We start from the raw sequence: 25,635 nt of genomic DNA, 5'->3' as shown, positions 1-25,635 counted from the left end.
TTACTTTAAAAATCAAGTTAAACATCTCCCAATAAACCTACTCCAATTAAACGGTCATTTTTATGACATTAAAAAAACTGAGATCAAATTGTCTTCTTAATTATGAAATATAACATTAATTGAGTGATTGATCTCAGATATCACATTAATATTTTTTTTTCTTATTAAAAAAATCACTAATTCATTTTTAGAGAAAATCACTAATTCAGTTGTTAAAATGAAGTTAGTATATCAAAATATTTATTAAATAGAAAGTTCATTAACTATGTTTTACATTTCATTCATATCAAGATAATCATGATATACTACTATATTTTATAATTGAGAGGCTAGGTTAGAATTTGATTTTTCAAATGATTCAAATAATGTTTTCTATGTTTTTTATCTTTCAAAATATCTCACAAATTTTTCAAACTGGCCTAACGCCCAAGACAAAACAAATTAAATAAACGTGAGAAAGCGACATCGGGTCCAAGAGGTCTAAGAGTAACTTCAACAAAAGCGATGTTTTTAAATTGAGTAATTCAAGTGTATCGAAGTTTTCAACAGAGACATTTTTTAATTTTTATTGAGACCACTTTAAGAATTAAGATAGGTTGTTAGGAGCATTTTTTTTATCAGAAAAAAAAGAGCATTATCATATAATATCAATTTAAAATTATATTAAATATCACTTTAAAATAATTATTATAAAAAGTAATAAACATATAATACATGATAACTTATTATTAGATGATAATGTAAACTTTTTACCCTGTCAACACATGGATTAATTTTCTTAATTATATACATGTTTTAATTAAATGACCAAATTAAGGAAAATATTTAAAAAATAAGTTCCACGCATATTTCTAATTTTCTATATGTGTGATAACTCTATTATACAAGCAATTTCAATTATTTATTTTTAAGGTTGTTATTAACACGTTTACATAGATATCGTTGTATAATTAATTTCTCAATAATTTAACTACTTAATCAAGTATTTTTTTTTGTTACAAACTTAATCAAGTATATATATATATATATATATTAATTTAAATTAAAAATCTATGACTAGTGTTTTTTTGTAAATAGTTAAACGATTAATCATAGCTTAAGTGGTTAACAACATAAACAAGTAAAGTTTGAATTTTACAAATAATCATATTTGAAAAATTATTGAAAAATAAACTAACTTAAACATACACTAAAGCTATATAAGTTTTAATATTTTTTTTCAAAATTCATCTGTAGACAGTTAGATACCACACTTGTGTCACATCAAAGTGTATTATACTTTATTGGTCTAAGTTTTATTCCTTCAAAATAAGAATTTATCTTTTTTAGTTTTCTGAATTAAAATTTACATTTTTAGTTTCTCAATTTCATAAAATATTTTTTAGTCCATCCTGATTTTTTATGGTTTGTATATACAATTTGTGATGGTTTTTTTATCACTTGAGGAACTATTATTTCTTTATGAATTTGAGGGACCAGAAAATATAAATTTTAATTTTAAGGAAAAAAAAAATAGACTTATGAGAAACGAAAAACATGTTTAAGTCTACTTTATTTTTTCTTCCTATTTTTCTTCTCTTCAAGAAATGTTATTTTTCTTACACTCCTTTTTTTTTGCATTTTTTATACTTGAGATATTTATATTTATTTCACTTCTGTTTCTTGTCATATATTTTTCACATCCTCTTTCTTTCTTTTATTTTTATTTATAATTTATTTTCCACACCTATCTCAAGAGCATCATTATTTTTCTTATTCGATCTCTTTGTTTTTTCTCTCTTTTCCAATTATTGTCAATGACGTGTATACATATCTCATTACAAAAATATAAGCTTGGAGATACCATCATTTTCATAAGAATCTAAAGTTTTTTCCCGAATACTTCCAAAAAATGCGAGTTGTATACTCACTAAATAATATCAAAGTTTTGAGGAAAGGAAGAAAAGAATATAATGTCAAACTAAATGGAAAATGAGATTGTCCAAAATCCTAACAATGATTGATCTCCAATATCAAATTTAAGGTAAAGACAAATGCTAGCGCTAATTTTATGTAATTCTCATTAAATAAAGAGTGAAGTAATTAAATTATTTAATAAAAATTACATTTTATCTAATAATATAAAAATTGTGCTGTTAACTTTTTTTAGAAAAACTAAACATTTTTAAATATTATGTAAATCTCCAAACCCCATGCACAGAATGGAATTATCTCATCTAAAATTAAGAATACATATAACTGTTGGTTTTAAATAAAATTAACTAACTAAACTTTAATAACTTTATACGTTGTTACTCTTCAAAAAAACTTTATACTTTGTTATATATGCATGTATTTTATTACAATTGGGTTGTGAAATTTCTCAATCAATGCAGCCTTTCTAAATTAATACTATATAATAATAGTGTCGTGTCTCGTGACAGTGTTTTGCATCATTAAAAAACTGGTTCAATGGGAAAAGCAATTTGGATTGCATCCACTTACAGGGATGCTAAAGGTGCATCCATAAAGTGCCAGAATTGAACTAGAGGCTCCCAACTTTGCAAGAGCTAGCAGGCATTGCCTTTGGGCAACTTTGGATCAATTTCAATAACCATTTCACGATTTAGGAACTGACAAATCAACCTCTTAAATAAACCTCATTAACTCAATAAACTAGTTATTAACTTTCAAAGATACTTTGGTTCACACAAAAATTATCAAAGGTAAAGCACAACATGCATGTGTATCCAACTTTTCCTTCACGTTTAACTATTGCCGTAGCTTTCAAAGAATCAGATTATAAAATGATCGAGTCTCTTAAACCAGGTTTGATTTCTCAAAACTTTTTTCCATTTTAATTAACGTTGTCATGTAGCCAGCCAGCACATAACTACTACTAGTCTGCTATGTTAAGCATGATAATTAGTTGCAATTAATTCTAGTTTTGCCATCATAAATCATAATTAATCCATGCAGCTAGCCACCGTTACTATCACGAATAAGGTCACATGCATTTTCAATTATGACTGGATGACTCGTCAATTAGTTTCATATATAAATTGCATTATTAGATAGGAATTAATAGACAACACTAGCTATAGTTCAGGATAAATATACTCCTTCATTAATATGCCAGAGTTTTAAGAAAGTGATCAGTCACCGTATACTAGCATAAGAGGAAAAGTGGCAGTGTGTTCTAAAATGCGTTGTATTCATATGGAATAAAGATATAGTTTTTTAACTAATTACAGCTCAGGTACACGACAACGAATTAGCCAGATCGAGTGAGACATTGTAATATTTATATATACGTTTATGTACAATTTCTATGTGATACAACAATATTGAAAATAATAAATCTTTTTTCATAATTTAAAAGATTTAATTGTGTCACATAAAAAAAATTGCATGTCTTCCCTAGGAAAGCCAAAGACCGATAGACATACGATTATGTACAAATTAAATTCTTTTTTATTATACATATCTATTTCTTTTAGTTTACAAACACTCTTTTCTATTGATTCATATAGAGAAAAAGAATCCCTCTAATCTATATATCTTTAACTCAATCAAATTGAAACTCACTTCTCAAGTGGGTCTCACGTATGTCCTCTCTTTCTCTTCTTTTTTTTTACCATCCATCAACCAGACAGCTGGAGTTATATATGTTCATACTTAGAACTTCTATACAAGACCACATAATTTCCAATAGTGAAATGAAATTACTCAAACGACATTATTATTAATTCATTGACTGGGTGAATCATGATATTTATTGTCAAGAAACCGTATACCATAATTAGGAGTCATGCCTTGTTGATCTCTAGAATAAGCTTGGATCTAATGATCATAAAAAAATGTTAGGTGTGTAATTAATCACTGAGAACTCTCGATACGAATCGGAAAAAAAAAAAATCAGTGACAATTCAAGTTATTTAAAGAAGTATAAATGAAAACTTAAATTAACTAGAACTCTCGATATAATAAGTGAATTGCAGGGAATTGAAGTTATGAATTTATGATTAATTAAATGGTAGTTAGTAGCTGCCGTTGAGTACTTGTACTTGTGTGAAATTTCATTTTTTTTGCTTTTCAATCAATTCAATTCAATTCCGAGAATAACTATCTGCTCTAGTTTTCTCTCATAATATCATCACTACTAAAAGAAAGGCTTTTTATTATGTAACTTCGAGGTCGGTGGCAATATGAGCATTGTAATAGACAAGGCAGTGACATTTATGTAAATATCTTACATTTTCAATTTTGTTTTCGTGTAGGACCATTTTCGTATGTTAGGCAGGGGCATTTGTTCAATTATGAAAAAATTTACTAAGATGGTGTATATGAAACACCGTCGTTGAAATCATCAAATATAAAGACGGGTTTTAATAGGCATTGTCGTTAACGATAGTTTATAAAAGCTTTTTTTCTGTCTCGCGCTAGGTCTTGCTCGAAGTCCCTCTCTGTCAAAATTGTTCTTTGATTTGAAAAATTCCTTGTGAGTGAATTTCTGAGAACCTTTGAAAAAATCCCGCGCCAGGTCTCGCAGCACCTTCACCTCTCCATCTTCACTGTCGTAGAACCTTGAGGTCGTTGTGACATTAACACTGTTCTCGAAGGTAACCTCAACCTCGTAGCACATGTTAGAAGAGTTTGGAGTGGTGGCTTTTGATATATTGTATTTAACTAATATTGTATAATTTTAACTTTTCAAGAACTTCTAATTTCATCACTTCCTTTCTCGGTTCATAGACTGGGTTCGGACCCTAGTTGTGTTTTGCGACAAGTAGATTTCTCGCTTTCCAGGTTCATCTCTTCCATCTTTAACGTTTTTTGTTCCATCAGATATAGGGTTTGTTACTCATTCTTAGGTTTTAGTTAATTTAATATTATATAATTATATTTATTGATTATTAGTAGCATAGATAATTTTTATTATTGATTTTTAGGTTTTAGCTAATTTAATATTATATAATTATATTTATTGATTATTAGTAACATAGATGATTTTTAATACTCATTCTTAGGTTTTAATTAATTTAATATTATATAATTACATTTGTTGATTATTAGTAATATAGATAATTTTTATTTATAAATAATTATTATTAATTAACCTAAAATTTTATCTGCAGGTTCATCTCTTCTTTACATCGGTGTTGAGGTAAGCACCAATGTAGAAAGACGTTGTTTCTAAGACAGTGTTTATGTCAACACCGTCTTTGAAAACTCATCTTACTACATCGGTCATGATATAAGCAACGACTTTAAAAACACACATTCTATAGTTGTTGTTGTCGTCATCACTATAGTCGAAAGTCACCTTTCTACATCGGTGGTTAGAAAAGAATCAATGTAGAAAGTATTGTATTTCTACAATGATCTATTGTTGACCGTTGTTGAAACTTTTTTATTTTCAACAACGTTACACTAAAAAACGATCGACTACCATTTTTGAATATTCATTTCGATCGATATAAAAAACGTATTTTTTAGTAGTGGATATTAGACTGCATGAATGATGAGAGTAATTGGAACTTAATTGAAATGTCAATAAATGCTTCATGAAATTATAAATAATCATATAATTAGAACTTATGAGAAAGGTTTTTTTAATGAAAGGAATTAAGGATTAATTTTGTTCCGTCTTAACACAGGATTTTCTTAATGTTGCATAACCAGAATTCATTTAAGAAAGGCAAGAAATACGAAAAAGCAAGACACCATGGGAGGACATGAAAACAAATCCTCGGTATCTGAACCTATAAGAGGGAAGATTCTTCCCATCATTTACAAAAAAAAATAATTAGGTATAGTATAAAGGGAGGATTAAACTTCTTACACACAAAGAAACAATAACAATTTTCAACAAAAATATAATAATAATAATAATTAGGAAAATTCAATATCAAAGCGAAGTACACGGATGGCTGCGTCATAGAAGATTGATATGAAGGATTAAACAAAATTGTCAATACATACCCCCACTTGTCTTTCTGTCATGTTTAGTCACTTTGGTGTTTTTTGGATTGATCTTTCTGAAAAGCACGACCAACCAATTAATCTTTTTCTTTCATTGCCAAAATATTAAAAAAAAAACAATTTGATAAGAGTCTGAGCATGGCCTTTAACTTTCAAAAATATGACAGAAACATGTTTTTATTTATTTATTTATTGCCTTCCCTTTTTCGCTTTGGCTTTGGAACTTCAGATAGAATAAGAAACATAGGTAAGCGATTTAATTTCCTGAATGCCTTTATTGAGCATTAATTTTTAAAATAGGGGAGCGTACTAAAAAAAATAAAGAATAAAGAATATAAAAAAAAAGTATGCCAATATACAAACACAAAAGTATAACCAATTTAGAAAAAAAAAAAAAAACAGTTTCAACTGTTTCTTCATTAATCAATCTCATTTCTGCTAATTAAGTACACGTTTAATTCAATTTATTTTAAAAAAATAATCATTATTAATTTTTTTAAAAACAATTATTTATCTAAATTCAAGAGTTATCACGTACTGTATATATTAATTTGTTGTAGTAAATATTTGCGACTTTAACCAACTTTTTACTCAAACAACTTTATTTTTCTTCATAATTCGTAAAGTCTGAATTATGGTTTTGTTTCCTCGTATACTTTTTAAAAGTTGGGTCACATTGGGTATCTAAAAAAAATGTTGCCCTTAGTCCACCTTCACTAATATCTTCAATTGGTGGAGTAGGGTAATTTTTTTTCATAAAATATTAAATAGGAGTAAATTTTAAATAAATACCTAAAAATGGATAAGCCAATAGGATATTTTATGACTTCTAAGTTCTGAATTATTTTATGACTTTTATTTTTTTTATTTTTTATTTTTACCTTTTTACTGAAATTGTAAAAAATATATGATTTTTTAATTTTTTTAATACGATTTTGAAATCATAAATTTATATATATATATATATATATATATATTATAGAAGTTATAAATTATTTATGACTTTAAACTTATAAATAATTTTATTTAATATTTTTATTTTTATTTAATATTATTTTATTTAATACTTTTTATATTTTTTTTCTAATTATAATACATTTCAATGAGTTCGACTTTAAGGTTATACATATAATTACAACTCTATTTTATTAATGTTTCATAGAAAATATATTAAATAAAACAATATATAAAAATAAAAAATATTAAATGAAATTAAAAATAAAAATATTAATTTAAATAAAAAATATATACTTTAAAGTTGTAAATTCTGTCAAAAATATAAAAAATAAATCACGATTTTGAGAGTGTATTTAAAAAAATTAAGAAGTAGAAAAGAGACAAAAATGATAAAATGATTTACGATTTTAAACTTAGAAGTCATAAATTAGCTTACCACTTACCCTTTTTTAGATATTTATTTAACATTTATTCCTATTTATTAATTTAAAAAAAAATACCAATAAACGGTTGTTTGGCCATCTTTAATTCTTCAACCTTTATCTTGTTGATGATATGGTGCCTTCCAGGCCTGACCCATTCAAGTCAGTCCAAGTTTTGTTTTTGTTTAACCAAAACTAGACTAACGTGTGTCTATTGTTACAATGGAAAATGTGGCCAATTCTATTTTATTTTACTAAAAAATTAAAAACTAAAATTAATGAAACCATCACTATTTTTATTTAAATAAAAAAATTAAAAGATTGGTCTACAAGGTAAAATTGAATCTGGAGATCTTATCAATTACGGGAATAAATTTAATTATTTTCGTGATCTATTTGTTAAAAGACAATTAACTTAAGCTTAATTGTATAAATTAAACTATCTCAAAAAATTATTTTTATCCCTTTTACTAGGAAAATTAGAAAAAATAAGAAAAACATAAATAATGATAAAATTATGAAAATAATTTTGATTTGATGGACTTGGATGTGCTCCAGCATCCCTCTTGGTGTAATAAAAAATATATATTTCAATATATTTGTGTCCTTGATAAATATAAGGTTCTCAGGGCACAAAATGGTGTTAATCGATGAGGTTTGGAACAAAGGTGATGCTTGATGGGTTGGGTGAGGGTGGAAAGTGGAGGATGACGTGAATCTTCTCTGCGTTGGAAAACAATGTTGTATTTTCTTAAAAATATGCACATTATAAAAAATTGTTCTACTATCTGAGTAATTACTCGATATGAACACTATCAACATCATAATAGTAGTTGCTCTACATCAAGTACTGATACTTTTTAGTATATTCAAGAGATTGCTTTTGATTTATCAAAATAGATTCAACAGATTCACATTACTATCAAAGACAAAAATAGATTCAACACAGTCAAAGCTATGGTTGCTCTACAATCTAAGTAATACTTTTCAGTCCCTTTACTGGCTTACTCACTCCATATCCACGCTATCCGCAACAATGAAGAAAAAGTAGTTTAACACATCTATGAACTCCAGTGGAAGACAATTGGTTGGGACAACACCAAACCCTTTATCTTCATAAAATCTCTTGTCCAATTCTTGCACAAAATGTACCCATCCTTAGATTTCTTGAAATTAAGCCAACATGGGGTGCGATCTTCTTCGTCAAGATCACATACCCAGACAGGATTCTTTTTACCCTCTCTTAGCTCCTCCAATCCGAGAATATTTTGCACAATTTCACCTTATTCATTGCCAAGTAGCAACCTACAGCTTGTTGTGTGTACATCGGTTGCCACCAAACGCTTCTTCATGTTCCAAAACTCTTCATTTTATCCCTACCTGGGCTTTTTGCAATTCTTATTTAATCCTTGCTTTTAGCTCCATACTTGCCACCAATTGTAATTGTTATTTCCTCTATCATTTGTAACTTTTGTTTTTCTCATGCTACATGTAAGACACTAAAACTTTGGATTGACTTGATAATTAGTATTTACAAAGGCCAAATGCACTACAAGAAAAAATGTTACTTTTGAAATACTGACAAAAATTTCCCATGGACTATTTTTTCGTCAGAAATTATAATTTTCTAACGGATTTTTTCCGACAGATTTAATTCTGTTGGAAATTTTAATAATATCAATGGATTTTTCTGACGAAATATTTGTCCGTCAAAAAATTAATTTTTTCCCAAACAAAAACGACCAAACCCTAGCCCTCCTCAGTCACCTAGTGTCGTTGCCATTTTTGCCCTCAGTCTATCCATTGTGCTTTCACACCGCCATTGAGGTTTCACACCGTTGCCACCATTGAGCACATTGTCGTCCTCACTTTGTTATTTGTTTTCAAATTGTAAGATAATCGCTACCCATACTCCCCGTTCACCTTTGTCCTATCTTTTTTTTACTTTATTTCACTATTAATTTTTGTGTTTAGTGATGAATAATCTAATTTTTTTGTGTTTGATGATGAATAATCTGAATCATCCTTTTATTTGCTCTCCTCCTTTTCTTTGGTTTCATATTCGTTCAGTTTTCTACTCCTTTTCTTTGGTTTCATCTAAATAATTTGATATCTTCGTGCATGTTGTTTTGTTTGAGTTCCTCTTTTGAAATGTCCTCTCCTCTGAATAATCTGCTATGTAGCCAATTTCATGTTCTCTAAATAATCTTTGATTTTGTTTTGAATTTTTTTTCTTTCGCTTTATGTAATCTGAAGCTTCTTGCTTCAATCCCCTGTATTGAGGTCAACACACAAGGAGTCCATGCCTTTTAGTGTTCTCCAACAAGTATAAAAAAAAATTATTTTTTATTCTTGACTTGCTTTTTGGTCACGGAGAAGAGAGAAGACAATTGTAGGATCGATTTGTTGACACTTTCATAATCTCCCCTCTTTTTCAATGTTCTCTAATAAATATTATTTGTTTTCCTCGACAATTTCCCTTTTTTATATCTTTCCAAATTTGCTTCCTATTAATGATTTTCATGTTGTTTTCCCCCTAATTTAGATGTGATATTAATTTTGTATGGGAATAGACTGGGGTGATTTATGTTTCCACTAGAATTCTAACTAGTACTGTTAGAAAAAGAAGATCAAATAAAATATAAATTTGATGTTCTCAAACCTTTATGTAATGAGTCAAACTAGGGGAAATTAAGGATATCTATCATTAAATAATTAGCATGTTTACTTTATGAGAGGACCTAATCATTCACAAATTGACATGGATATTATGATAGGAACTTACAAGTTTTCAATAGAAATTTTGCTTGGTCATTTTTGTAAATTGTAAGGCTATAGTATAGTCTACTTCTCCATATGGCTTCTTGTTAGTTATGAAATTTTAATTCATCCCAATATTCTATTTGATTGATTATTTATAATATTATTTTTCTATATATAAATGTCATCAGGTGGTGCTGATCCTCCCCGACCCTTGTCACATGACTCCAGTGAAAAAGGGACAAGTGGAAAGAAAAAACGATATATGGTTAGACTATTACTACCTAGAGATAGTCTTACATCATCTACCCCATCCTTGTCTATTGTATCTATGCGAGTCAGATCTTCCGATGTTGCACCCGCACCATCTCCACCTCCGACTGAAGTTAGACCATCTCCATCACATCTTGATGCATGTGGACCGTTCCCAGTACTTATATCCACACCATTCTCATCCCCGATTGACACACATGGACCATCCTTGGTACCTACATCCACACCATCCTCATCCTCAATTGTAGCCAACATGCCTACAAATGAAGACGTTCCAAATTTGGCCATGGAAGACCCCCCCCCCTCCCCTCAATGATTGTCCTATGGTTACACTTATCAATGAAGCATAAGTATTACAAAATTTATATAATTATCATTATATATGATACATCATTTGATCTTTTACTTTTTCATGAATTTTTTTTTTTTGTTTAGGTTTCACCCATCTAAGGTTGCGACAAAGGCTATCACTTTGTCCATTAGGCAACAACTTTGTCACCCTTGACCTACATGGGGAGCAATTCCAAAAGATCATCAAGAACTTTTTTCCTAGCATTTTCAGGTAACTTATCCTTCTGTTAATGAATTAGTTCAATGGTTGAAATGGATAGTAATATTGATTTTGTTTTATTTAACCTGAAATTGGAAAATTGGTATTTTTTCTAATTGTGTACTATTTCATAACTTTGTCATACTTTAGAGAAAATTGGTCTGGAGACCTGAGGAAGAAAATGAAATTAAGAAAGTTTTTAACTCGAAATCCTTTCATAAACTTTCTAAGATGTTTAGGGATGCCTGAAATGAAAATAAAAAGGGCATATTGGATTGAAGATCGTGTTTGGAACGATCTGTTATTACATTGGAATGCACTTGAGTATTGTTCCAAGTGTGCACATGCAAAAAAAAGGGCATCTGAAAAGGGTGGGTGTAAGTACACGAGTGGTTCTATTAGCTTGCAAGATCACACCATTCGCTTGGTATGTACATTAAAATTCTAATACATACTTGTTTGTACTTGTTTAATTTACCACTTAATGTTTATTTTATAATGTTTGTTAATAGTTAGAGGAGTTTGGTCGATCTGTCTACATAGATGAGGTCTTTCAGCAAACTCATTTACGAAATGATACTGGTCAATTTGTCAATGATAGATCCAGGCAGAAACATGTGAGACCATTATCTTGCATCTTTTTTTATTCTTTAAAATGTTTATTATATTTATGAAATAATAATTGTTTATGAATGACATGAAAAATTCGAGGCTAGACTATCTCAAGCTAGGTTTGATGCTGCATCAAGTGTTGATAAATCACAACTCATTCCTTTAGACCCTCCTAAAGAACAAAGACTTAGGAGTCAATGTTGGGTTGCAGTTGTGGGACCAAAGCATAAGGGATGCCTTTATGATATTGGAGACATTGCTCATACTTATAAATGTGGGAATGACAACTTCATGCAACATACACAAGGATCTTCTAATCGCGCTCAAGATGCCGCAAAGATTTAACCGATTAAGGGAGGAGCTTTGTCAATTAAAGGAGAAGATGCATGTATTTCAATCAGTTGTCCTTCAATTCCTACCTCTTAAAGTGTGGAACATTATTCATCAACATCAACAACCTCACTAGCAGTAACAAGACAATGACTAGACAGATGACCAACAACAACATGATGACAAACAGATGCACTCTCCCAATGACTATTTTGATTACCGACTTAGCAACACAAAATTACTATTGACATATTACATTGTGTTTTTCTTTTACATTTATTTCCAATTTTACTTAATGATCTATTTCACTCTTTTTTTTAGATTTATGAATTTGAATATTTTGCTAATTACATATATGTGTTAATTTAAATTTTGACGTTAAATAATATAAATACAAAAAATAATTATTAAATTATCGATGATAAATAATAAAAATAAAAATAAATGAAATAAATAATTCTTTATAAAATAGCATTTCCGATGGAACATTTCTGATGGAACGTTTCCAATAGAGAGCAAAAATTCATCGATTAAAATTTCTTACGTCAAAAATTTTAAATTACAAATAGATTTTCGAGGTTTCCGACAGATTTTGGTCATCGAAATTACACCTATTTTTTGTAGTGTAGATAATCATCCATCTTATATATTATTTTCTTCAAAGTTTGTTTCATCTAAACAATATATTTAATTACGTATTTGAGACATTATTGCTTGCTGCTGATAACTTTATGATCTTTTTTGTTTGTAGCTCACTTATGCAACTACAATGGACTTTGTTTGAAAATTTAATTATTTATTTATTTAGTCATGCATTAGTTTGTTTTAAACTATGTTATCATTTTTTTTATGCTAGTAAATTTACAATAAAGTCAAGTTTATAATGATTATAGTTGTTAGTTGTTATTCATGAGTTAGTTTTACATTGAAAATTTGCAAGGAAATAGCAATGTGTCTCCAATTTATGGTTCTTTTGTAGAAATTGTATATATTTCCTTTCTTGTGTGATTTTATAGAGTAAAAACTCTATTTTTGTGACCTAATGTTGAATCCAACTCAGTTTATAGGCCAAAGAAGAAAATGTGCAAAAAGTTGTTGATGACTCGCTTAGCGAGACAGATTGGCCAAGCGAGACTCATCCCCTTAGTGAGACATCTAGCTCGCTTAGCGGATGGGAAATCCTAGAAGAGGATAAGTCAGAGTTCTGCACGCTCAGCCCGCAGCCAGCCCGCCCAGTGATGATGTTGTCTCTTCTTGCGCTCAGCGCGTCCATTCTCGCTTTGCGGAATTTCACTTACTCTCGCTCAGTGAGACATGCTCGCCGAGCGAGCCTTTGTGTGATGAGAAGCCCAAGAACCTTTAAAACACTGAGATTGGTGGAAACCAAAAGACACAACTGATCAAGAGCCACAAGGAAAGTCTAGCTATGTGAAAAATAGAGAGAATTAGGGTTGAGAGGTTGGAAAAGACATTTTCCATCATTTTCTTCCATTTTCTTTCTTTGTATTTTGAATCTTTGCTTGTAATGGAAGGCTAGAGCCTCTTTGTTGGGGAATAACTACTGAAACTCTTGATGTAAAGCTCTTACTATCTATTTAATATTATTTTTTGGTGTTCTTTGCTTCTATCTATGCTTATTTTACATGTTTGTGGCTTGATCACCCATTTGTATGTATAGTTAGGCTTTTTAGTATTGGAAAATGCTTTAAAACCTTAAAACTTGATAGAACAAGCTAGAAATTTGTATGTCTAGGAATGAAGTGCAGTGATCTAGTATATTTTACACTGTATGCATAGTGCAACTCTTTTAGAATGAGTTTGTTGAGGAATCAAGAACAAAAACTAGGAGAGTCAGACTCATTCATGTGAGAAATAATAATCTGAGTATTTTCTCTGTGTAAGAACACTAGGATAACGTCAAATAAAGAAAAACCCTTTTATACGGCAAAAAAAATTTCAGTAGAAAACTCCCCAACGCTTTTATCTTGATTGTTGTTACATTTTACAACTTTGAGTATGTTACTTAATAGTTAATAGTGCTGAAAACCTATTTCACAACTTAATCTTTACTTTATTTCCAAGCTTTAAGTGTTTACATACTGAATATATATAGTTTAGGTGAAACAAATTACCTGTGGATACGATACTCAGTCTTACCATTTTTGAATCTTGCAACATTTGCATTTAGCTATTAACTAGATTTTATACTTCTGTGATGTATGAGTTTGATTAAATTATAAATTACAATTTTTTAATATTTATACTTAATATTATTTGTATTTAGTAATATTTGAAAAAATATATAACTAAATAAATTTATCATTTTAAATTATTTAGTTTCATATTAAAATATAATTATATTACATTTGAGTAAAAGAGTACTACAAGTTTGTGAAAAATAATAATTACAAAGAGGATAACAAATGCATTGATGCATTAACCAAGTATGTATGTGACACGGAAATTATTTTTTTGTTGTTTAAGCAGCCACTTTCACTCTTAAAGCCAAATTCTTCTAGCTGACACTTTAAGAATTTTTTCTTCTCACAATAATCATGTGTATCATTTCCTTTGGATATTAACCACTTTGAATACCAATATTAAACCCAATGTATCTAAATACATTAATATTTTTTTAACTTGGTAAGATGTATTTTTAACAATATAAAGAAAAATATAGATAGCGTGATAGGTCTATTAAATCAATAATTACCTATATTCCTAGCAATAGATACAACTCTTTTTATCAATTGGATTTATTTTCCTTTTAAATCAACACCCTCAAATTAAGTTTCATAACACACTTTATAATATTTGTTTAACTAAAGTTAAATTTGTATCGGTAAAAAAAGAAAATAATGAGATTCAATATTCTTCCAAACTATTGCAATTTAATTCATAAAAAGGAAAGAAAAAAATGCAGGGATAAGATCACATTGTTAAATATTTGATAGTAAAAATATTATTTGGTGTTTGAAATACTCATATCAAACTAATTTTGTAATTTGTGATTTAGATTTCTAAACTAATACATCAAACCATAAGATAAAATAACTAAATGAAAATAGTTTTTATATCTTAAAAACTTTGAATTATCTATGTTTGTTTACCATTACGAACTATAGTGTTTGTACTTTACAATAAATTTTTATGCTTAATTATTTGGTTCATTCTTTATAAGCAATTTCAAGTTTAGTATTTACTCAAAATAAAAGATAAAAGGTTCATTGATTCTTGTGAATCGTGAAATTAAAGTTTTTTAACATCAATTTGTCTAACTATGAATTATCAATACAGTTTGATTGAAACATTTTTGCATTGTGTTGCTAATAATTGACATTTAAGTTATTAAAATATTTTACATTTAACATAGGTTATTGATAATATTAAAATTAAGTTATATTAGTTATGTTTTTACCAATTAAGTAATATTAATTAAATTAAGTTATTAGTGATATTGTTACCAAAATATTCAAACTATCCAACCAATTTCCCCCTTGTTGTGTTTTTTTACTTGTTTAATGGTCCTTTAGTAACTTCAGTGAATATTAACAGTAATTAATTTGACTATTGTGTAGATGTTGTGTGCATTACTCTTTCAACAACACAAAGCAAATCATTTTAGACATTAAAAACAACATTATTGAATCAAAATTGACACGTTTTTTTTTACAATCTTGAGCTAACTTAAATGTGAAATTCCATTAGCAAGAGGCCTTAAACTTTCAAGGTCTCTATAACTAAAAATAGCAGGTAGGATTCAAGCTTTGTTGGTTAAACTCAAATTTATAAATGAAGTGGTAGGGAGTCATTTAAAATTCTTACCTTTGTAGTTTTTTCGATAACTTGAAATAGATGATAATAACTCAATATATATTAACCTTCCATATCCCATGAACAAGATCAAGTTTGTACATGCGCCACAATTTACAATAATTTTCACATTGTCACCTGAAATCTAATCAATAAGTGAAAGTTCATCTTCAAACTATTTTTCACAAAGACAATGAAGATCATCATTATAGAAAAATCATTGTTATCATAAGTATCTTCTTTGCTAATACGTTATTTCATATAAATATCATACTCTAGACTTTTTTTATAAAAAGATCACAGTTTAGGTTTTCAAACTAATAAGTACAAATGCCATTAAGATAAAGTATCTTTATTTATATTTGTATGTTTATAACCCTTTAATGGAAAATGACAAAAGAATGAACGATGATGATCAAATGCTTATACTATGTATCTAAACTTTTGGAAGAGGTTAAATATTTAAATTTAAGAATTTAAAACAATCTTTTCTCATGACAAAGGATCAAGACCACAATGTTCAACCATGACCTATTTGAGAAACACCTTTTTCTCCTAATAACACAACTTTAAATTCTTTCAAAAGGAATTGATTTTTCCATTAGAACAAGTTCACTCATAAATCTTATAACAAATTGTTTTTTTATCATTAAATATTCCTGAACATGAATTTACTAGACATCATGAATATAACTAATAAAACAAAACTACAAAGTAACAAATAAAATAGAAAACATCATGAATATAACTAATAAAACAAAACTACAAAGTAACAAATAAAATAGAAAGTACAAAGTTATATCTTATACTCTTTTAAATTATAATGAGTTGTCAATAGATGTTTCAATAGTTGTCTGAACTTCAATTTCTCTTTCATGAGCTTAGAACATTAATTTTTTGTTGAGCAACAAAACTCACAAATCTTAAATGATAAAGCTAAATATGCACTACAATCTTATTGTACTTCTATAGTTAATTTTTTTATCCAAGGATAGAAAAGAAATGACATACCTACATGACGAGATACATGCCACGAACCCTATAATATGTTTGTTTCTATATCAACAATATGTATATATTGAGTCAAGATAAATAAATCATGATATTATGAAAAAAATAGAGATGCTTATACACTTTTATTTAAACACAAGCAATATGAACAACAAAGTTAGCATAAATATCATAAGTAATTATGACAATGGTTTTGGATTAGGCTTTTTATGCTTGAATTCGACCACAAATGCTCGTTGATCATTCCTGTATAAAATAACATCTTATTTAATTAAAATATTATAAGTATGAATATATGTATAGCATATGGTATGAAAATAGATATCAAGATTATTAGCCATGCACTTAAAAGTATGAATTTAGAAATAAATGCATTTTTTAAAATATAACTATACCTACGACTATGAAAATATGTTATGATATATCGTCCAAACTCTGTTGCACGTTAGATTAAAATTTTTATTTTTTATTAATAAATATTAGTTATTAATTTATTAATTTTTATTAATAGAATATTCAAACTCATAACTTATTTCTTCTTTCCTTCATCCTTTACCACAAAGTCAATCTTATATCTTCCTTCATTTAAGATTAAGATTCTTAATAAGTTATATATTCAAATAAACTCAAATAAAAGTTAATGTTTAAGTGTTTTTTTTTTAAATGACCATAGATGAATAATACTACATGACTCAAGTAAAACTACTACACAAGATAAAACTTTCTCTCGAATAGAACTTATTAACTAAGTAGTATTTTGTCATGTAAACATTCATTTACAAGTTGTTTTTATAAGATATACCTCATAAACTAATTTTATAATTCCTGAATTTTTTTTTATGCGACAAAGATAACTATAAACAAACCTCACCCTAGATGAGATAAGTGCATTAACTATGACGCGGATTAATTAATTAATTATTAATTATTAGAAGTAAAAAAAAAAACTGAAAAGTGAGCTGTCTTCAACATACGGGGTTTTTACGTACACAAATACAAAACAATACGTCCACAGTCCACTCCTCACTTTCTCTTCTCTCGTGCTTTATCCGTCCATTCTCTCTCTCAATCTCATTTCTCTGCCTCTGCTTCCTCGTCCTCGACCTCACCGTAAGTTCTTTCTTCGCCCTAAACCCTAGTTCTCATTTCTCCGTACCTTCCATTTCATTCTCTCTTTACCTCTCCTTCGTGTTCATTTCGCTCTTCTCTTCTCTTCTCCTAGGGTTAGGCTTTTCCGATTAAGGTGCATTTTGAACTCCGTACCTACCGATTAACTACAATGTAATCGGTGTTTTATGCTTTTCTTCATTTTAATCTACGAATATTATTTGATGATTATTTGTGCTATCGCTTAACTCGTTGTTTCTGTGTAGTAGAGTTAATGTTATCCGAGTTGTAGCAACGGATAAGGAAGCGTGGATTTCACACTCAGGGTTTATCCTCCTTCACTGTTTTCACCAGTGGCTGGAACTAGAATTAGTTTAAATTCCATGCAAATATTTAGTTTCGTGTTGCTGCCGTTTACCGTGTTGAGTTGAATGGAGTGTGAATTTAGTTTGGAGAAAGAAATTGAGGGAATAATCACTAATGCAGTAGTGCTGGTTTCAAGTTAGTGGCGAAACGTTAATTCGGATAGTAGAACTTACCACGGAGCTTCACTAGTGGTGGTGCATTGTGAGTGTGTTGTTCATTTTCGGTTTTGTTCCCAACAACACAGTGGTATTTAGTGGAGTTTTTAGCACACGATTACATAGCATGCTGGTGTTTTCTTATTTGGTTCTACAATATGTAACTATGGGTTTGGTGATTATTTTGAGTTGATGAAATGCTGTTTTAGTGGCCTTGAGAATCCTCTCATTGTATGATAATTAGTTTCTTAAAATCTTAATCTGTGCTTATGTTCAATTTGACGACTTCCTGAGTATCATGCTAGCACCTATTGATATCTGTTAATGAGAGGAACTTTTATTCTTTTAGCAGGTTATTTAATTTTTGTTTTTTGGTGTAGCTGAATTCCCTGGACAATCATCATGGCTGACAAAGGAGGAAAATCATGTCCCATATGTACTGAGGAGATGGACCTGACTGATCAGCAGCTGAAGCCATGCAAATGTGGTTATGAGGTTCAAACTTATATATGGATTTATTGTCATGAGAATCTTCCTTTGTTACTCTTGTTTCTAATTTTTTTTGTTAAACACCCTGATTTTGATCGTTGTTTAGTATTTGTGCTTTATCCATCATCCATTCTGTGAAAATGGAAAGTTGAGATTAAAGCTGAATAGTATGGCATTTCACTAAAGGCAATAGTGAGTTTGAACATATATATTGCTCATCCTGATAAATCATGTTTGTTCATTTTCTCTCTTCCTCTACCCTTTCCACAGATTTGTGTCTGGTGTTGGCATCATATAATGGAAATGGCACAGAAGGATGAAACTGAGGGCCGTTGTCCAGCCTGTCGTTCCCCTTATGACAAAGAACGTATTGTAGCAATGGCAGCAAACTGTCAAAGGTTGTTTTCATCATGTCGACAATTTCTAATTTCTGTATAATATTTTATTATTAAATGGTTAAACCATTGTTAGGAAATACTGATTTGCTTTACTTGCTTAAACAGATTGGTTGCTGAAATGAATTCACAGCATAAAAAGAAAATGCAGAAACTGAATTTGAAGCCTAAGTCAGTGGATGGAAGGAAACATCTTAGTGATGTTAGAGTCATTCAACGCAACCTAGTGTACATAATTGGGCTGCCTCTAAACCTTGCAGATGAAGAAGTAAGTTCTTCAATTTTATGCATCTAACTGTTTCTAGATGCATCTATATGGAACATGGCACGCATACTCCATAAGTTTTTGCATCTTTTTTATTGTAAATTTTTCCCCTTGGTTAGTAACATTTTTGTTTGGATTATACCAGCTACTTCAGTGCAAGGAGTACTTTGGCAGGTATGGAAAGGTTATGAAAGTGTCATTATCTCGAACAGCAAATGGCATAATCCAACATTCTGCAAACAACAGCTGTTGTGTGTAAGTTGTTTTAAATGTCTCTAAAGCAATCACACTGCAGTGAGTTTCAAGTAGAAGAAAATTATAGCCTCTCTCTCATTTCCCTCTCATTATTTTCTGTCTATTTGAATGTTGGTTCAGCCATCATGTTTCTATAGTTAGAGATCAATTCTTGTAGGCTGTTGTCATTTATATGTGAAGTTGTATTTCTTGAATTAAAATATCTTATTTTCAGGTATATAACATACTTTAAAGAATCTGAAGCAGTTCGATGTATTCAATCAGTGCACTGTTTTGTATTAGAAGGTAGACCCTTGAGGTAAGGATATGCGATTTTGATTGGGTTTTGGTGAGGTCTTATTGGCCACATGATGATGGGTGGTTCCTTTGCATTTGCAGGGCTTGTTTTGGAACCACAAAGTATTGCCATGCATGGTTGAGAAATGTGGTAAAATATAATAGCTTTAAGCCGAGTTTATGAATGTTTTCTTACACATAACTATGTCTTTGTGCTACTATATGAGATATCTTGTTGTAAGCGGTTCTGTTATAAAACAGCAACCAAATGCACAAATTTATCTACAAATGTAACCTTAGTACCTCTGGTACTTCTCAATATATATAATATCTAATTTTGCTGAGCAAAAAAAATATATGAGATATCTTGTTGATTCAGCCTTGCAGCAATAAAGATTGTTTATATCTACATGACCATGGTTCTCACGAGGATAGCTTTACCAAAGATGAACTAGTTTTAGCATTTGCCAGGTATGCTTGTTTCTCATGTATCCCATCCTTCCATTTTTAACCTTTGAGCTTACTATGTATATATCACCTATATAAGCATCAGCTAGTTGTCTTTTAGCTGTGTCTTATGGCTTATACTTCTGTGGCTCTTCTATTAGATGAATGCTTTCAGTTTTCATCTAGTAAACCTACAGATTATTTAAGTATATACTCCAGACAGGCAACATCATGCGTATCTCAATCATTTAGATTTCTCTCTAGTTTCCAGAAATATCTTGCTCTCAATTGTCACCATTTTTTATTTATGCTTGAGAGTTGTACTGTTTATGATTATATTTTTGTTGTTTTGCTTTTTGGATGTTAAAGGAGTAGAGTCCAACAAATCATTGGTGCTACAAATAATTTGCATCGGCGTTCAGGGAATGTTTTACCTCCACCAGTAGATGATCCTAAACATATGTCATCAGCCACCAAATTAGTGTCCAAAAGTCCTTTAGATGTAAGTTTTTGCTCACCTCACTTTTGTGGAAGGTTGTTTGTTGAGGGTGATATATTACAATTCTCAATTTGTTCACTCTTACATCTTGTTATTTATTAGGCAGTGAGCTAACTAACATCTTTTATTAACCTCACACTAGAAATGTGAGAACCAGATTAAAGGATTTGCTTCAGGTATTGGGGCTGCCAATTCAACTGTGCTTCCTGCGATGTCCTCTTGGTAATTAATTTATTGCTTGGTCGGTTTCTCACAATAATTTGTGCTTTAGTGTGAATGCTGAACTTTTTGGGTGTATCCTTCTAGGGTTAGGTGTGTATCCGGCAATCTTCCACAGGATACAATTTCATCGTGTTCTGGTAATCTGGCAAATAGAAAGGTTGAGGCATCTAATGATCCGCAAGCCCTTGTATCAGGAGTTGCTTGCACTGAAAGGTCTATTAGTACAAGATCAGGGGAAGCTGAAAATAGCTCTGACGTTTGTTCCAATGGTGCCTTCGTACCTTCAGAGACGAACAACCATAATATCGGTGGAAATTCTAAAACATGTGAGTCAAATGATTTCAACGAAGTTACTTTGGAGAAATTTCCTGGCATTGTATTGTCTAACTGTGAAACATTTCTAGCAGCTTTTATGGGCAATGATCAAGATACTGCAGCACCTTCTGTGAACACAGGCTTCCTGGAGCTCTCCAGACAACATGATTTCAATATTGACACTGCAGTTGGCATTAATTCAAATGGGGATGTGCATGGCTTATGTTTAGGGTTATCATCTATTAGCATTAATGATCATCTAGAAGATTCATACTTCACTCCTGATTCAGACAGATTACCTTTTACTCTTAACTCAATCAATTCCTCTCTAGGGCAGCATTTGCAGCAAGATAATGAGTATTCAACAGAACAGTCATCCACACCAGCATTTTGGGAAGATATCATTGTGGATGACATACTAAACATAGACTCTGAACAACAAAAATTCAGCAAAGACATCAATTGTTTGTCATCATCTGGGCTCCATTCTACTTGTCTACCTCAGAATGTAAACCAATCAAGCCATCAACCATTTAAGCAAGATCAAATTTGTAGCCAGAATCATTTCAGAAAACCTTCTACTGAGTCTTTTAATGAACTCTTGGAGACAGGACATGTTAAGCATGTGGAGAGTAAAGATAATGGTACAGGTGTTGATAATATGGTTGCTTCAGACATGGGAGAGAACAATATTATATCTGATATTTTGTCTTTGGAATTAGATGCATGGGAAGGTTCATTAGTTAATTTGTTGGGTGAGAGGGATGAACTGTACAGACCCTTTAAAGCAGCTACTTTGCGGAAAGTCCAAGACAAAAATCAGTCAAGGTTTTCCTTTGCAAGACAGGATGATTTCATGAATGAGGCATCTAATTTGCAGCAACCATTTGCGGTTACTGGGCATGGTCCTGAAGGGAACTTTTCATCAGGTGGTTTAATAGGAAACAAAGATACAGTCACTGGAAAATACCCACATGTCTTCCCATCTGGCAATTCTGTATCATCAGATAAATTTGTTGGAAGTCAGTCTTTTGTGCCATCTAATTTTTCCAGTGAGTACTGATTACTAACATGATTAAGTGCTCCTTTTTGAGTGTGGGGATAGAGGTCCATTTCTTTCAGGTCTTTGTTATTATCATGATTACTTACTTATCTGTGTTTGTATATATAATTCTTGCTGTTCTAATTTCTATTTTCTGGTTTGGCATACTTATTTACTGTGATATTCTACTTGTTCTATTAGTATTACTTGGTTGTTCATCCTTTGCCTTCTTAAAGTTTCTGTATTCTCCCTTTTGCTTTATCTTGTTTATTTTTGATAGTAGGATAAACATGGTATTTTGAGCACTTCTACAGCCCTACTTTGTGGATGGCTCCTTTTAGTTCTTCATTGGCTCATTATGTAGCCCTGGAGTTTGTTGTAGGTTGGTGTAGGTTTAAGATGATGAATTTAGTGTTTCTCATCCCTGTTGATGCTACCCTATGTAAGTAGATGTAATTTGTTGTTCCTGGGATTTCTGTTATGTGTTTGATTGGAAGTATAATATAATAGTATAATCTGCTATAATAATTTGTTGAAAAAATACTAGTGCCCCTGGGGCACTGGTTAAGGAATCAAAAGTGGAAAGTTTTTATTGTGAAGTGTAATAATATACTCTTTCAGTCCTTTGTGATTTACAATGCGATTCCAATAATAAAAACTTTCTATTTATTGATTCCTTAACCACTGGTTAGCAAGACCTTAGTTTGCTTTTAACATTTCTTGTTATTATTTCTGTACATATGTTGTATGTTCTTTTGGATTTTGAATTATGTTGTTTATGTGGTCTTTGACTATAATCAGGCAATGTCCTAATCAGGAAAAAAGTGTTATTCAAGAAATTTACTTTTAAATTTCCAATTAAGGACCTATTTATGCTAATCGATCAAAGGCTTCAGCTCTAACTATAATTTTTTTTATAATATATATCAAATATCAGTTGGGAAGGATTTTTTCGGTCATATATTCCATGTCATTCTTTATTTCTGTTAATTTTGTTCATACTCTGTCATGAAAATAATTTAGTGCTTCTTAGTGTGATATTCTTTATTGTTGTTAATTTTATTGAACCGAGTTTGATCGAGCTGATATTTACCCCTTCTTTATTATTTGGCTTTTATCAGTGTCAAAAGCTCACTCATCAGGGCCGCCAGGATTTTCATTGTCCAGCAGAATACCTCCAGGGTTTTCGTGTGGGAGAGTAGAACAGGATAGTAATACTTCTGGTATAACTCTTTCTTTATGGTTCTGGAGCTACTCCATTTTTTGTTTTTATTGTAGTGTTTCTCATTCTTGCCTACATTTTTATAGAGAAATTCCTTATAAATCTTTTATTTTCCAGTGAAACATTTGCAGCAGCAGTATGTTTCTTCAACTGGAAATATTGGCAGCATGGGAGATGAATTTAACAATCTTGCAGTATTGAACTTTGGTAAGGGCATGTTGGCTGAAAGGCTGAATAATGCTTCTTTTGACATGAGGCAAACTTCGCTTCCACAGTTTATTCCTGGTGAAGATGATCCTAGACTTAAGCTGTTAATGCAACAATCCACACCTACCCAGAATTTAAGATTTCCAGATCATGTTGGAAATAGGTTTCTCCCCCAAAATGATTCTTATAGAATTTCCTCAAGGTTTCTTGATCAATTTCCGCCTAACAGTCCATCAATTTACGAACAATTACATTCTCAACAGTTCAGTAGTAATACTCTTCCATCAAATAACCAGTGGGGTGGTTGGAATGATGCCAAGAATTTCAGTGACCTGTCCATATCAGAAGTATTGAATAATGAGAGAGTGGGATTTAGTAATTTCATGCCTAATTATGAGAATATCAAGTTTTAACCACCTGCAGTCACTGATCTACTACTAGATCAGTGATGGTGGCAGTTTTGTCTGATCTACTAGATTAGTGATGGTGGCAGTTTTGTCTCAACTGAAATTCCTCGTCAATGCACTATGAGCCTCAGATGACAGTCGATGTGAACCAAACCTTGTCTAAAAAATCGGAGATTCCTTGATTTGTCTGAAATTATGTTCTAGTAATGTCATGTAAGGGTATCTTGAGACCCGTTTCAAATCAGTTTAGAATTTGAATACTCTGAATTCCATACACAATTCTGCTATCAAATGGCCAGTAGTATCAACCACCCTGTGCTTAGCTTCATTGCCAAGCTCTAGAATCTGTGGTTTCCCTCGTTATGGTAGGCGGACATTACTGGCAAACGGTGTCAATTTTTCTCTGGGTTACACATCTGGCTTGGCCTCGGAGGATTTTATGGTGAGTTTTAATGGTGCTTTGACTATATTATGTATTTGTTTTTGTGCTACCATAACATATATTGCAGGGTGAAAGGCTGGATCAATCATAAAGGGCTAAATCTTTACTTAGAATCATAGATTTGCACAAAGAAATTTGTTTTGACTGTATTTTAATTTCTTGCCTTTTATATGATTGGCTTGGGATAATTACTTGTTGCATTCAATCTCTGCAGTTGGGTCACAATTAGTTTATGCCATCAAACTGCAGAAATTGACAGAGCTAAGATGATAAGCGTTAATGAATGGGGAAATTCCTGCTTAGAATGGTGAAAGAGCCCATAGATTTGATGTTTTCATCATGCCTGAAACAGTTTGTCCTGAATTTGTTACCAATGTCGAACTTGGAATTATACACTGGTAATGTACTTAATGTATATGTGTGAATATATATAAATATAGATTTTAATTTCTTAGTAAAGTTCTTCACGCGTGACGGGGAGGTAGGTTGCAATTTGAATTGCAATTGGATCCATTAAACTATCATCCTTTCACATTTTTTTATTACATTCAAATTCACCCCATGTACGTTAAAAGAGATTTAACGGATTTGACCAGTTTAATCTAAATTCATAGGATTTAATCCAGATGCACATAGATAAAAAAATGTTATAAGATGTTTTTCGAAGATGCATTTTTAAAATTATTTATTTTATCCCGAAAAAAGAAAAATAATATTTTTGGATATTTTATTATTGATATTAGTATTTTTTTTTATTAAAAAGCTCATTATTATGAAAAAAGGGTTGTTATTGCATTTTATATATATATATATATATATATATATATATATA

General features: G+C 30.5%; 1 protein-coding gene and 1 non-coding gene across 6 annotated transcripts; both read left to right on the top strand.

Moving 5' to 3' along the window:
* The first annotated feature begins 5,312 nt into the window (after positions 1 to 5,312).
* MIR10426 (microRNA MIR10426) lies at positions 5,313 to 5,385 on the top strand. Its single transcript, NR_161705.1, has one exon. It is a non-coding gene; the product is annotated as a microRNA MIR10426 (primary transcript).
* A 12,280-nt stretch (positions 5,386 to 17,665) lies between these two features.
* LOC100807521 (uncharacterized) lies at positions 17,666 to 25,257 on the top strand. 5 transcript variants are annotated; one of them, XM_006588685.3, is made up of 16 exons: positions 17,702 to 17,802; positions 17,915 to 17,935; positions 18,701 to 18,815; positions 19,080 to 19,207; positions 19,313 to 19,472; positions 19,615 to 19,724; positions 19,939 to 20,022; positions 20,103 to 20,151; positions 20,380 to 20,471; positions 20,817 to 20,949; positions 21,089 to 21,168; positions 21,253 to 21,494; positions 21,573 to 22,535; positions 23,647 to 23,748; positions 23,865 to 24,803; positions 25,018 to 25,257. In XM_006588685.3, the coding sequence occupies exons 3-15, from the start codon at positions 18,723 to 18,725 to the stop codon at positions 24,365 to 24,367; spliced, it is 2,739 nt and encodes a 912-aa protein (XP_006588748.1). In that variant the 5' UTR covers positions 17,702 to 17,802; positions 17,915 to 17,935; positions 18,701 to 18,722; the 3' UTR covers positions 24,368 to 24,803; positions 25,018 to 25,257. The 5 variants fall into 5 exon arrangements, with proteins under 5 accessions (XP_014618463.1, XP_006588749.1, XP_006588747.1 ...); XM_014762977.2 differs by lacking the exon at positions 17,915 to 17,935 and having other exon boundaries at positions 17,666 to 17,802; positions 20,823 to 20,949; XM_006588686.4 differs by lacking the exon at positions 17,915 to 17,935 and having other exon boundaries at positions 17,666 to 17,802; positions 21,576 to 22,535.
* The last annotated feature ends 378 nt before the right edge of the window (positions 25,258 to 25,635 follow it).

This window comes from Glycine max, chromosome 10 (genome assembly GCF_000004515.6).
Source record: "Glycine max cultivar Williams 82 chromosome 10, Glycine_max_v4.0, whole genome shotgun sequence".
Classification (NCBI taxonomy): domain Eukaryota; kingdom Viridiplantae; phylum Streptophyta; class Magnoliopsida; order Fabales; family Fabaceae; genus Glycine; species Glycine max.
The sequence above is the reverse complement of the archived record's forward strand: the minus strand, read 5'-3'. Positions and strand labels throughout refer to the sequence as shown.